The sequence below is a fragment of the Oreochromis niloticus genome, linkage group LG5 (genome assembly GCF_001858045.2).
Source record: "Oreochromis niloticus isolate F11D_XX linkage group LG5, O_niloticus_UMD_NMBU, whole genome shotgun sequence".
NCBI classification, from domain to species: domain Eukaryota; kingdom Metazoa; phylum Chordata; class Actinopteri; order Cichliformes; family Cichlidae; genus Oreochromis; species Oreochromis niloticus.
In genome coordinates, this window is record NC_031970.2 from 22,340,817 (window position 1) to 22,354,609 (window position 13,793).

General features: G+C 38.6%; 3 protein-coding genes across 3 annotated transcripts in view; all 3 read right to left on the minus strand.

Annotated features, from left to right (window-relative positions):
- Nucleotides 1-247: 247 nt before the first annotated feature.
- Nucleotides 248-3,512, minus strand: gpr61l (G protein-coupled receptor 61-like). Its single transcript, XM_003441282.5, has 2 exons — nt 3,183-3,512; nt 248-2,288 (listed from the first exon to the last, which is right to left on the minus strand). Exon 2 carries the CDS (start codon nt 2,234-2,236, stop codon nt 932-934), a length of 1,305 nt encoding a protein of 434 aa, XP_003441330.1. The 5' UTR covers nt 2,237-2,288; nt 3,183-3,512; the 3' UTR covers nt 248-931.
- An 878-nt stretch (nt 3,513-4,390) lies between these two features.
- Nucleotides 4,391-9,924, minus strand: parp3 (poly (ADP-ribose) polymerase family, member 3). Its single transcript, XM_003441283.5, has 11 exons — nt 9,533-9,924; nt 9,045-9,248; nt 8,840-8,965; nt 8,440-8,622; nt 8,094-8,232; nt 7,063-7,286; nt 6,804-6,959; nt 6,585-6,671; nt 6,326-6,503; nt 6,095-6,238; nt 4,391-5,553 (listed from the first exon to the last, which is right to left on the minus strand). Exons 2-11 carry the CDS (start codon nt 9,228-9,230, stop codon nt 5,378-5,380), a joined length of 1,599 nt encoding a protein of 532 aa, XP_003441331.1. The 5' UTR covers nt 9,231-9,248; nt 9,533-9,924; the 3' UTR covers nt 4,391-5,377.
- Nucleotides 9,925-11,828: 1,904 nt separating this feature from the next.
- Nucleotides 11,829-13,793, minus strand: part of grm2a (glutamate receptor, metabotropic 2a) — a 33,916-nt gene continuing 31,951 nt past the window's right edge. Inside the window, exons 5-6 of the mRNA XM_005469548.4 lie at nt 12,716-12,893; nt 11,829-12,288 (exon numbers count right to left, since the gene is read on the minus strand). Of these exons, the coding sequence (XP_005469605.1) occupies nt 12,215-12,288; nt 12,716-12,893 (252 nt within the window). The 3' untranslated portion in view covers nt 11,829-12,214. The remainder of the gene's footprint in view (nt 12,289-12,715; nt 12,894-13,793) is intronic.

Below are 13,793 nucleotides of genomic sequence, written 5' to 3' on the forward strand. Positions count from 1 at the left end.
TGTGTTTATGTTATGCTAACATAGCTGTGTCGCTAGCGATCACGTAGCACATCATTATAGACGAGCTAGCCCAACTTCAGTAACCCTACAAACGTCACTGCTGTTTAGTTTTCTGTCTTCATTTATGTTGGAAGTGATAGCAGAGCTGTACATTTTAATTTTTTCAGAAACCTCTCAGTCAGAACATGGTATATGATATTTAGGTGGAAACTAGCGAGCTAACTTCCTGCTAACTTCTAACTCCGTTAAATTTAATAAATTCTGTTTTCATGGATGCCTGGATGCTAAACTTAATGGTTACACCTGGTAAAGCAGCAACGCTGATCATTTTATTAAAGACGAAAGAATGTAGACAGTGCCGCAGTGTTCGTTTTACATTGGGACCTGAAGCAAACAGAGTTTACTCTGGTTACTCCGAGTCCGCGGGGCTCCTGACTACGGTAGCCGTAATACTCCGAGAATCCATCAAGCGGGGCGACTTAATAGCTTACCAAAGTTATACTCAAACATTATTTGATACATTTTTGAGTGCCGTGTATCACATAACATCAGTTCGAAGTGAGTAAGCAGAACCAGAATTCATAGATAAGACGGATTATAACGTGCACTGTCAATTTTTGAGAAAATTAAAGGATTTTAAGTGCGCCTTATAGTGTGGAAAATACAGTACTTGAGCATCATGTTTTCAATTCTATCTTAAAACAATACTACCAATGTCCATATGTATGTTAAAAGCATTATTTTAACTGTTCCTTCTGTTTATAAAGGCCACTGGATTTTGTCCACCATCACTTATTCTTTCAAACGTGGCCTGCTTTTCCCCAGCTCAGACAGAAACATATTGATTAAGACACAATTTCTTGGAAAAACAAAGAACAGCGACAGTGACTACATATTAGTTCTGTAGTACCCAACTTCTGCTCATTATTTTTTAAGCATGCTCCTCAGGTATTTGTCCAGGTATCTTATTTACTTGATCCACAGTATGGTTAGTGGATGGTTGGGGACTGGAGTTGGCACAGTTGGATCGAGTTTCAGCTGTACTAGTGGTTCTTTGGATGAACTGCAAGAAGTTTTCCTGAAACGAACCCTCTTGACTTGATGCCCCAAACTCCACAGGCTGTGTAAGGCAGCAACGTCTAAACTTTACCAGCTCCTCTCTGATCTGTCTGTTCAACAGGCCGTAGAAGAATGGGTTGACAGCAAAAGAGGAGTAGGCCAGCCAGGTGACAGCTTCCTCCAAGTCCCCAGGGCTCTGCATGGAACCAGTCAGAGACATCTGCAGGTGGAAGATGAAGTAGGGCAACCAACAAACCAGGAACTGGCCTACGATGAAAACCAAAGTCAGTGCAGCTTTGCCTCCACTGAATGCCCTCTCTGGAGAAAGTCTTTGTGGCAGAGTACGGGTGGTAGTGATCATGGTAGTCTGGCTGTTGATGGAGTCAGAGCGATCCTTGGCAGGGCTTGCATTTGCCCATGTTGTTACTGCAGGGGCTTGCTGCAGGGCTGCAGAACGAGCCACCTTGTACACAGCACAGTAAACAGCAAAGATAACCACTGCTGGAGCCAGGAAACAAACCACACTGAAGAGCACTGCAAATACTCCTCTTAGGCGACTGTGGCTCGCGTGAAGAGAGCAGTGAGCTGCTGCAATGGAGCTCTGAGGTCCGTAAGCTGGCCATCCAAACAGTGTGACAATAGCCAAGAGGACTGACTTTACCCAGATTAGTAACATGACACCAATAGCAAGATTGATGGTCATCTTGACTTCATAACGCATTGGGTGTACAATATAGAAGTAACGTTCTACACTGATGGCTGTGATGGTGAGAATGGACAGACAAATGAGGAAAACGTTAAGAAAGATGTAAACCTGACACTCCAGAACAGTGAACACAACAGTTCCAAAGAACGGCGAGCTCGATATGATCCCCAAAGGCATCAGGAGGATGGCACAAAGCAAGTCAACTGCACACAGGTGGCACACAAAGGCAAACCTCTTAAGGTGAGGCGCACGAGCAATCGCCACCATCACACCAGTGTTGGCCAACAAAGCAATGAGGTTGAGGGTAACCATGCAGAACAAACCGAAAAGATCTTTGATCTGTGACTGAGAGCTTGTGACAACACCCACATCAGCAGGAACGGTAGGATTGGGTTCCCACTGGGCAGTTGTAAGATTCAGGACAGAATGATTTGCCACTGAAGCTAACATGGACCTGGTCTTGTCAGCCATTATTATATCGCAGCTTCCTCCATTTCTATCTCAGATTTCTTCATATGTGGATCTGTGTTGAAAGGAAATGAAAAATTCTCATAAAACATCTATAAACATCTTAAAAGTAGTTTAGACTTTACAAGTGTATTTGTGTATCTATTAAAAAGGTATGCTTTTTATTTCTGTGTATGTGATCGCCTCTGTCCATATAATGTCATGCAATTTTATTTTATATGAATTAATTGAGAAATATATTGCCATTAAATTTCCACAGTCATTTTAATTTCTCACTAGGACTTGTTAAAAGGTCATAAGAGTAATAGCAGCTGGTGTAAACATATTGATGGGTAAACTTTGAAATGTTTAGAGTAAAAACAATGGTTATACAACGTTCAGTCAGCATACTAAACTGCCGTTAAATTAAAGAGTTGTGAGGAGAGTTGTTTCTCCTTAAAAAGTCTAATCCATTTACAACCCAGTACTCTAAGTGGTTTTACAGACTGACTGATTTAGATCTAACTGCAATCCGATAAACCTTTGTTCACACAGCATTTTGTTTTTATCAGGAAGGAATTATTGACTCCTGTTGTTTTATTTGCAATGTCAGGATCAATTACGAGGAGATGATTTGATGTAGATGTTATTATAATCACAACTGTGACTGTGACAAATGTTAACGTGCACAAGAGATTTTGGCAGACACACCAATAAAAGTAACTGAAATTATAAACCCATTGTTATGGTAAAATGTAGACAAGCACAAGTCACTACCTTTAGGCCTGCTGTAGGAACACACTAGTACCACTACCAGATACTGATAAATAGATTGCAGTGGTACTTTCAAAAATCTCTGTCCTTTCATATGTCATTGTGGGGAAAATATATTTATTGACTGTATTTTTTGTATGCTTAACACAGAAACTAATAAAGCACTGAAAAAAGAGATCAAACTGAAATAACTTACCCATGACCCACTCTGTTTCTACATCATTGTTAAATCTGAATAGGTTAACCAAGTGTCAGCGCTGACACCACTATAGCTTAAATCCCACATATTGTTTATGCAGTCCCAGCTTTTTTGTTGTTATCGTTGTTCTTATTAATTCCACATGAAAAGTTTAAGAGGAGAGTTTCAGAGTTTCAGACAGGTATATTCCCAATTCCATGACCGTTTCCCAAGTTTAAATGATGCCTCCTCTCTTCCCTCTCCCTTCCTCTGCTAAACACCCTTATTGCTGTTTGATGCTGTGTATGGCGGTGACTGTCACACATTGTATTGTGTGATTGTGTGAGTGATGTGTTTTTTGTTTTTTCAAGCAGACACACACTCCTCTGTCTTCCCTTCAGAGCCCAGTCTCTCCTGGGTCCTAACAGCCACCAGTTCAAAGATTCATTTCTGTTTTTAATGTAGCTTACATTGACACTGCAACTGTTTTCTTTTTACATCCATTTGACTTTAAATACTTTCAAATTACTCTTAGGTCATCTACTCCAAAAACTATCCATCCATCTTAAAGTATATGTTTCATTCGAGCTGGATTTTACTATACACCTGTAGAGAACATCACTCACATAATAGGAACTTTCCCAAAAATTAATAAATAAATGATAAGCAGTGTTACCAACTAGCAAAATGTGAGCTAGTATCTTGTAAAATGAGTCCTTTTAAACCCTTTGCCATAACAAATACAGTGCTTAACAAATTCATTAAGCCACCTGTCCTTAAAAAAAGAAACCACAAATACAGTCATAGAAATTTTTCAAAAACTTGTTTAAAACTAAAAAACTATTTTAAAAATTACATTTTTGAGCTGACACACTGGATTTCTCAGAGAATTAATCAAGGATAACATTCAAACACTAAACACATTTTTCTGGTCATGAATGTAAGTAAATAAAACTAATCTGGGATCTTAATCGTCACCAATATGCTCTATTACGTTTTCCGCTTTTTTGTAAGATGATCCATTTTTTGATAAATTCACAGATAACAATAATAACTTTAGCATTAAAAATATTACTCCGATTAAAGAGTCTGCACATACTGGTGGATTAATCATTACACTGGGTAGTGGACTAATACATTTGTTAAGCACTGCACATAACACATAAAAAGAGCATTATATGAGAAACATTATCAATTAGAAACACAAGATATCCAAACAGCCAGTAAACATTTTAGATGATTTATTCTTTATTTATAGATTACTTGTTTACAGTCACAGTCAGTTTAACATGTAGCGCATTACCATTATGGCATCATTATAACTAAATTACTTCAAAGGGACATAAAAAGAGATGTTGCAGGGGCACTTCAGTATATTCTATATTCAAGTCATGTCATAGTGCATTACTACAAACGTTAGTTTAGTTTCTCATTTCTGACACCATGTGGTTGTATTTGGAATAAACCAAGACGGCATAGTGGGACTGGCTTACAAAGCAGAAAGCTCCTTGAAACATTCTTACATGTGTAACGGTTCTTCAACATTACCCAAAATTAGCATTTTACAGTTTCATAAATATGTCTTTGTATAGGTACCATTTATGCTTCTTTTTCAACACCAGTTTATCTTTATTCATCACTACTCAAAATGCATATATAAGTGCACATTCAAGACACTTTCTTTCTCAAGCACAGCACTGTGTCTTTCGTTGTCAGTTAGACTAAATTATGCGTTTTTAAATATGTAAACCCTATAGAAACAGAACACGCCAAACAGGACATATGGTTCAATATGTAATTCAGTGGTTCTCAAACTGGCAGGCTCCACTTCATTAACTGTAAGAAGTCATCCACTACTTCTCAACAACTAAAACATGAATTTCTTAAAAAAGAAAAAAAAAGATCATATATATATTCAAATCAATTTTCATATTTTCACATTGTAGTCCAGACCTCCAGTTTGAGAAGCACTAATGCAATTCAAAAATCAAAGTGTGCAAAGATCACCATGTTCTTCATTGTAAATTGTCTTTACATAGTTTATGTATAAAAACTTGCAAACTACGCAAACATAAGCATAAGGCACAGAAAAGTGCATCTAAAATGAACAGATCCACATTCACTTTATTAGACCACAGGACTTATCTGAAGGTCTGTAGGGAGCCCATCACCAAGAAACAAACAAAAAGACCTTCATTTTTCTTTGGTTAGAATTAGCCATACATGTTTAGCTCCAGCAGGTAGCGAAGGCGGCACTGACTCTCTTTGTAGATGAGATATTCACTGTTGTGGAAGTGGCTATCAGAAAACTGGGGTTGGTTTATTGGCTTACCCTGAGGCACAGCAACCTTCTTACCCTCCAGAGTGATGAAGATGTCCTTGGACGGATCTGAAATCAAAGAATCACAAAGTGATATAATAAAATAGACAGGAGGTGGCATTCATATCGCACTTTTCTAGACTAATTGATCACTCAAAGTGCACTACAGGCCATACATATCTTTTTTCCACACAAACAGAATTTCATTCTTTTGTTCTATGCACTCAACGTGTTTACATGAACACCTGCAGCCTATTTAGAGTCACCATTTCACCTAACATGCATGTCTTTGGGCTGAAGGTAAGGCAGCAAGCACAGGGAGATCACGCAAGCTCCACACAGAAAAGCTACTGCCACTCTGATTTTCAAATGTTTATATTTTTATTCGTTTGGGGGAAACTGACATAATCTGATAACATGAATAGCAAGTTTCTTTTAATGAATTTGTCATGAGTTACCAGTGGAAATTAAACTTCATCCAAACTGCCAAACAATTTCAAGGACAAAAGGCATGCACATCTCTCAACATGCTGATAGTTTACTTTATAAAGTAATATACAATGTCACAAAGGGTATTATTTTACTGTATAAAACTTAAAAAGTACTGCACCTGGTTCGACAATGCCTCGTGCCACCACACTATCATACCCGGCCGGAGGCTTCCTCAAGGAAGAATTGTCTCTGGTAATGGTATGCTCTTTGCCAAGGGCGACCTCACTGAGAAACATCACTCCTGTATTTTTGGAAGGGCGCACTGAAAATGGACAGAAAGTGAAAAGTACAATGTTATGACTCCAATAAAGACCCAAAATTGTCTTGTTTCTTGCTTCTACAGCCTTACCGTAACATGCAGACTTGTTGTTTTCAGAGGCAAAATAGATACCACAACCGACACGGCCTCCCGAATGGGGCATTATCCTCAGACCACTCTTCAGGATAGCTGCAACCACTGCTATGTTTGTACCATGCCACAGCAGACGCCGATTCTCCAGATTATCGTTCTCATTAAAGCGCTGCCCCTGCAATGCGGAAGATGTGCTTTAGATTAGAGGACGCCTGTTTTCTGTGTTTGACTTAATAAAACTGGCTGTAGTGCCTACCTCTGTCTCTCGATCGACTTCCCAAACATTGAGAATTTTTGGTTTGTAATAGCCATCTGAAGTCGCTTTCAGGTAATTTTCTATGATCTTCAAATGCGAAAACACAAAGAAGGAAATAACACAACTGCTATTATTGCATAAAACACAATAGCAGATCTGAGATAAGCAGCAGTCCAAAACCTTTGTATTTATAAGATTTTGTCACGTAAGAGACAGTACCTTGAACATTTCTGTATTCTTTTCCATCAGAGTCAGCTTGCATTTGAGAGAATTGTAGTCTTGGTCTATAGGGTGAGGAACCGTCTGTATCATCTCTTCTTGAGCCTTCTCAGTCTCTGACTTCAGAGTCTGGGCAAGCTCAATGTCAGCCAGCACCTGTAAAAAAAGAACAAACACACAACAGGGAACAGACTTTAGGAATGAGAACACAGCACAGCGAGACAAAGCTTCTTCCAATTTATGATCCAGAAAATCTTACCAAGAGCATCTCTTTTTTCTTCTCCACAATCTCTCTGTCATTAATAGTAGGCGGTCTGTTCCTGCCAAAGTTATGTGGGATTGTGGTGTAGAATTTTGAGGAAAGCTCTTCTAGACGCCCTTTTCCACTTTTTTGATTCATAGCAGCTTCGATCTCCTCCAAAACCTCAAAGCCTTTTGCAATCTGGACCTTGCTGAGCTTGCCCAAAGGCATCTTTTTGATGTCTGCGTAATAACCACACACAAAAAACACAATTCTCAAGCAGATTATTGCATGTTTTCATCATTTTTGGGCCCAGGATTGCACTAAAAACACTTGTCAGAAAGTGTTTTTAGTGCAATTTAAATAGTTTCCAAATGAGAAACAAAAATGTAAGGTTAGGTTTTTTTCAAATAATTAGTGTGCTCATAGAGGAAACTACACAACTGACCCTCCCTTCGACTTTGATTTCAGGGTTTAGAAAAGTATAGTAAAAACAGGACACTCTTGTAAACCACACAACCTTTCAGACCAAATCAGATAGTTACTATTAAGTCTTCACAGGAAACACGTTATGGAGATGTGGTGGGTTAAGCATAATAATGTGCGAAGCCAGAACTCACTTATTTTTAGAGCTATGAAACACGTGCAGATGCACAAAGAGGACAGAGGTGCAGAGAGAAGCCTATTGAGTTTTAAGCCTTGGATTATTTTTACTGTTTTATCTCTTCATTTTTGCCTTTTCTAGCTTTCTGCCTACTGCAGCTAGCAAAGCCCAGAACATTGATCACATATGTCCAAAATGCTGAGATGAGGAAAGATATGCAGATGTACACTTTACCCTTTGTTTGTAACAATGTTTAATCATTTACGTTGCATTCTTTATTGTTTCCTACAGTTCTTAGAAATAGAAGTTAATACACAGGAGTATTTTTAAAGTCTGCACCCACTTCAGCTTCACAGGTACATTACACAACTGGTATTTTAAATACAAAGAGTGTTTGCAGACTGGATCTGTCGTGTGAAAGGTTTTACAAGTGAGACACACCCACCTAGGTTCATACATTCCATCGCCTCCTTGAACATGTCATTGCTGAAAATGAGCTTAATGAGGCTCTGTGTAGCTTCATCGAGGGTACAAGGTAGGGCGTTCTTTGCAACCTGGGCTGGCTTGCCATCAACACAGTCTACCTGCAATGTCCAAGAGAACGCACAGGGAGATTCTGCTAAAGCTGATACAGAGTGTCAAAAGTCTAAAATATTAGAAACGCGGTTGAAGAATTTGCATTATTTATTTATTTTTAGAGACTTTGCTTCTCATACTGTGATTTTAACGATTTGAGGTTTCATAACCACACTCAATGCTCCTTGATCTAATCATACAGGTATTTAAATTACCTTGATTTCAGCATCTTGCTCTCCATCCACCTCTATCAAGGTGTACTTCCCAGGGTGAGAGACAAAATTCATTCGGTCGTTCCAGTTGTTCTTTGTCTTGTCCTTAAACTTCTTCTCAAAGTCCTTGACAGCATTTTCAGCCTTATCAAAGGGCGAACTAAGTTTACTCTGTCCGACTTCCCCCTGAAACCAGGTTAGAAATGAAGCACTAACAGTGACGCTAATATGTCAACACACAGCAATAAGCAATTGGGGTTAAAAATCAGTAATGTCTGCTTTTTTCCCCCAGCCCTTTAGAAAAAGTATATATACACACACTAATATATATACACATATAGTGTGGGCGTGTACATGAATTAACAGAACAAAATGCATTTTAAAAAAAGTAGAACAAACTCACCACTCTGCCCCATCTGTTCCATGAATAGTACTTGTTGTTTGCTTTAACAACTTGGATGACATAAAACTTATTGTTGTTATGTCCGATATTTGTCTGATTAAGCATGCAGTCATAATCCCCATACACCTGGTGAAGACATTAGAGGACATTTATCAAAATCAGCTTTCTGCTCCTGCACTAACAAGCCCTACTTCACGTGTCCTACCTCTCCACAGGATGACAATGAACAGTGTTCATCCACCTTCTTGTTGCTTTTTACTTGTGGCCCTGCAGCCAGCAGGGCTTCCTTTGCAGAGGTAAAGGCATCTTTGGCTTTTGGTGTTTCAGGCTCCTGTTTGACCTTCTTTCCACCAGCCTTGGCAGCAGAAGCAGCTCGTCTCTTTGGTGCCATGGTCCTAACTTGAAAGGCCTGCACACACACTTGTCACTTTGGTCTCTGGACATCATGACTGGACAAGTTCAGGCATGCCTGCACTGCTCATACAGCCATCTCTGACTGTTCATCAGAACAAGCCGGAGTACTCCCCACACATCCGTTACCGATAATTACAGACTATCTGCCATTAGTAAAAACAACACCCGACACCGCAACAGTAGTTTTGACATGTTTTGGAGCAGCGCAAACACTGAACCAGCTCCGCCCCTGTTATTTATCATAAAAACAACTAGAACTTCCCTCTGTACGGGACTTACCTTGTAACGATAAATGATGCTAACAGCAGACTCAAAGACGCTCCTCGTCACGAAAGCAGAACACCGGCTGTAAGAGAGTGTCTATGGTTTTCTGCAAGTTTACAATCACTTTACAAAACGCGGAAGTGCTGGAGCTGAGTTGTGCCCTCCTCCTCCTCTGCTGCTGGAGTCAACGGAGCGAACAAACGGCTATACCGCCACCTAGCTGAGTCCGGTGTGAGGCTCATTTGTGCCTTTCAGAGGTGGATTAAGCGAGGACCAAGGCCAAAATGAACCGGTCTTTTAAATTCTGTGACTATTTGTACTCTACCTATTGCTATATAATGTAACAGAGGTACTTTCCCAAAGGTTTAATCACGTTTCTTTCCCTTCACTGGACAGAAATCCGGTCCACGATTAACAACAATAGGAGCTTCACAACAGTGCGTTTCTTCTTCGGATTTTCATGGAAAATAATTTTTAAATATTAGTTTAAATATTTTTACATTTATAGAATTTTATGTAGCAGCAAATTGCTATATAATATCATTTTCACAACTCCCTTAACTTAAAAAAAACCTAGCAAATAGTCTAGCTAAGCAAAAATTAATGATGTTTCCAGTTCAGTATATTTTTGACATTAAATGTGTGAGATTGAACACTTCCTGCAACTCGATGGAAAAATTATTGCTGTCATTTTTTTTAAATGTTACCTTATATACATATTTTATGGTAGAATAAGTGAGTGAATAGGTTGCAGAGAAAGAAATTTTTGGTGGTGGTGGTGTGTGACAATTCATTAATGTACAGTTTACATTCATCAGCCACTTTTGAACTGCTCTAATCAGTCAATTGCATGCATAAGATAAGATAAGATAAGATAAGATAACCTTTATTAGTCCCACACGTGGGAAATTTGTTGTGTAGACATGTATACATGTGTATATGGTCAAGATGACCCGCTTAATTTCAAGCCAATTTACATCATGGATGTGTAGCCGACAAATCTGCTACATCTGTGATGTGATGCTGTCGTGTCAATATGGACCAAAATTTCTGAGAAATGTTTCCAGGACCTTGTTGAGTCTGTGAATAATTACGGCAGATCTGTAAGCAAACGAGGCTCCAGTTTATTTCTAGCAACCTAATAAAGGGGTTGTTGAGTGTATGTACAGCAGGGTACCATGTGTCCTTTGTGTTTGTCCAAGGGTTAGACAAACATATTGGATAATCTTTGTCTCTTAAGCAGTTTAGTTGTAACTTAACTTAATAAAAATCCAGAAATTTTTTAAAAGCTCTCTAACATGATGAACTAAAATTAATGAGCTACGTGTAACAGTGAAGGTTTTCCTCATGAGGGTGAGACTATCAATTTAGGAGTTTAATGGGACTGCTGCAATCAACTGTATTGCACAATCAAGCAATACCAAAAATTAATTACCCCCACAAAATTGTGTCTGTGTCTTGATAATATGCTTGATATATAGCGAGCCTGTGTTTCACAGTAAGGAACAGCATGTTTGGCCTGTCCCACATAAAAACAGCAATTTGATGATGTCCACTGAGCAGATCTAATGAAGCAGAACTGCAATTATTCATTGATTTCCTTCATATGGAAATGTTCTATATTTGGAAAAACCCCAAAGCTGCCTGCATGATGGTCAAATTAAGACAGATGAAACAAAATGTGGACACCAGATGGCAGTGTTAAATCGTTGATACTGTATGGGCCAGGGCCAGGACAGCTTTGGTGAATTTTATCCCATGTCAACAGATGATATTTGTGCAGGTAATTCTCATTTCAGTTTCTGTTTGGTCTAGGCAGATGGTGTGGATTTAAGCTGTTAAAATTTGGGTAGCATAGATTTCAGATCCCAGCTGATGGAGGTTTGATTTGCACACTATTATTTTAAAGAGTTGTGAAAGTTGACTTTTGTATTCATTGCTGGGTTGCTTCTTTTGTCCAAGTGTGAAGATAAATAAGACACTGAGTCCAAAAATGTTCTTCTGGTCACATCAGTGCTTTGCATAGTCCTGTGAATAAATTACTGGAGTTAGGGGAAATGAGAGGCACAGTGCAAAAACACTGCATATGTGTACTCTGTTTTGCATTTAGATGATTCCTGCACTTGCCAAGGGTGAAAATTTCATTTTGTAACATAACATGACAGCATATTTACAGCATATTTTACTGATTTGGCTACTAAAAATTGAAGGTTTATTTCACATTTTTAGATTATTGGCCATGTATTTTTGCATATGTTACCCTCTACAGTATGAATCTCAATATGACGTGCAAAGAAACAGACTTTGAATCATTTCAGTTTTAATAAAAACCACATTTTATTTACATAAATTACAAGAAAGCACAAACTGGTTCACCAGAATCTACATTAAAAACGTCTTGTATATATTACATTTAACAGATTTACTATAATTTACTCCATTGTTGCAAGTAAAATCCTCAAAAACAAGGGCTATATGCGACTTTATTGGCATCTCATTTAAAATATGCTACGAGTAAAAGAACAAAAGAAAATAATCGGGACATTGTACTCACAGCACTTTGAGGACAACAAAGTCAGGACGATCATCTGTGTGACCTCTTCGATATCTGAGACACCTGACTCAGGACTAGTGATTATATAACTTTGTTTACAATGCTTGGCAAAAAAATAAAATAAAATATAACTCAGCTGATCTTCACAAAGAGGATGTTGTGGAGTCCACCACCTCCCGTCCATTACACACTGTTGGAACAACATTGGAGGCCGATGCTGCAAAACATAAAAAATAGGATATTTTGTGTAATGTCAGCAGTGTAGTTACAGTTTGTGATATATGCCAAAATTACTGTACTATGTAACAACCCAAAGAGGCACCTGGGTCCCAGATGCCCCTTCGAAGCATGATAATTAACTCATGGATGATGTGGAATGCAATGCAGCTTGGTTTTTTCTACTTATGATATGTATATTGAAGCACTGTATTTTCACTTAATTATCATAAAATTATTATTTTTTTATTATGTATGACTTTAAAAAAAAATGTTAACTATGTGTAACTCCCAGTGTCACAAGTATGACAGACAAGTGTGACACAGTGATAAAGCATGTAGCAATATTTTCATAATAATATCAATTGTATTATTATTATTTAATATTTGTTTCAGTTTCACGAGTTTTGCTGTATCTTGGGTGGTACCTTGAGAAAAACTGGAGCCGGGGCCAGTGTTTACACTGAAGCGGGTGGTGTTCACCCTGAGTGTACTGACATTCTTCTGTGGCTGGAACAGGATGATGTGGATCTTGGGAGCAAAGAGGCAACCCAGTACCACCGACCCACTGAGACTGACGGAGATACACATGGTAGTGGTCTGTACCTGGAGGAGGAAACAAAAGGTAATAATTTTACTCCTAAAACCCCAAACTGTTGTGTTTCAGAGGTACAAAAATATGTACATTAAGTGAAAAGTGAAGTCACATTTCTAGATTGCCAGTTATTGAGGGAATTCCCGTATACCTCAGAAGTGCTACTCTTATTTTCACACCTGTGGTTGAAAACGCCCGAAAGTTGCTAACTCTGTATATGGAGGACCATTTTTGCAGCTCAAGAGCATTCATTCTGAGCAGAAAAAAACCTCTGAAGTCAGAAAAGAAATGATAAGTACGTCTTTCATAATTCAGAATCAAAGCCAGGTGCTACAGAGGAGGAAGGGGATTGTTTGTCAGCTGAGATTTCTAACTAGAGGTGTTAAGCGATCTGTTTATTTCCCTGTCAATCAACTGCGTAACCCTCGCTCCTTTTCGGCTCACCCTGCCCACATCTTGCTATGCATCTTCAGTCTGCTTCTTGCTTTCCAACGCTTTCACAGTCTTCTTTTTAGTTTTTCTCAGTGAGAAGATATAACACAGCAACATGGCAGGTGCATTTCTTTTTCGCAAGACGCAGCAGGTGTCTGTCATCAACCTGAATGCTAATGTCGATATTAAAATATTGTGGGTACCAAGTGAGATGCTGTGCACTGACAGCTCCGCGGAAAAAGCTCCGCGAGTTGAGACAGAGATGTAACTGGCACAGCGTCAGTTTACCTGGTTTATTTTTAAGGAATATTGTTTAATTATTGCGTCGGTTTCTTACTCTCTCTGTCAATTCATGACTTGAATATTGATTTTATGACTAATCAAGAAAAATATCTACAGGAAATTATTGATATGTATACTGTATTTCACACTTTTGAAACATAGTGGTTAATCACTATGTGTGGTCATGTACCATGTAG

Excerpts from the sequence above, each read along its gene's own strand:
- gpr61l (XM_003441282.5), bottom strand. The coding sequence starts at position 2,236 with ATGGCTGACAAGACCAGGTCCATGTTAGCTTCAGTGGCAAATCATTCT.
- parp3 (XM_003441283.5), bottom strand. The coding sequence starts at position 9,230 with ATGGCACCAAAGAGACGAGCTGCTTCTGCTGCCAAGGCTGGTGGAAAG. Across the intron at positions 8,966-9,044 it reads CATTGTCATCCTGTGGAGAG|GTGTATGGGGATTATGACTG; the intron begins GTAGGACACGTG and ends TGTCTTCACCAG. Across the intron at positions 5,554-6,094 it reads ACGAGGCATTGTCGAACCAG|ATCCGTCCAAGGACATCTTC; the intron begins GTGCAGTACTTT and ends CTTTGATTTCAG.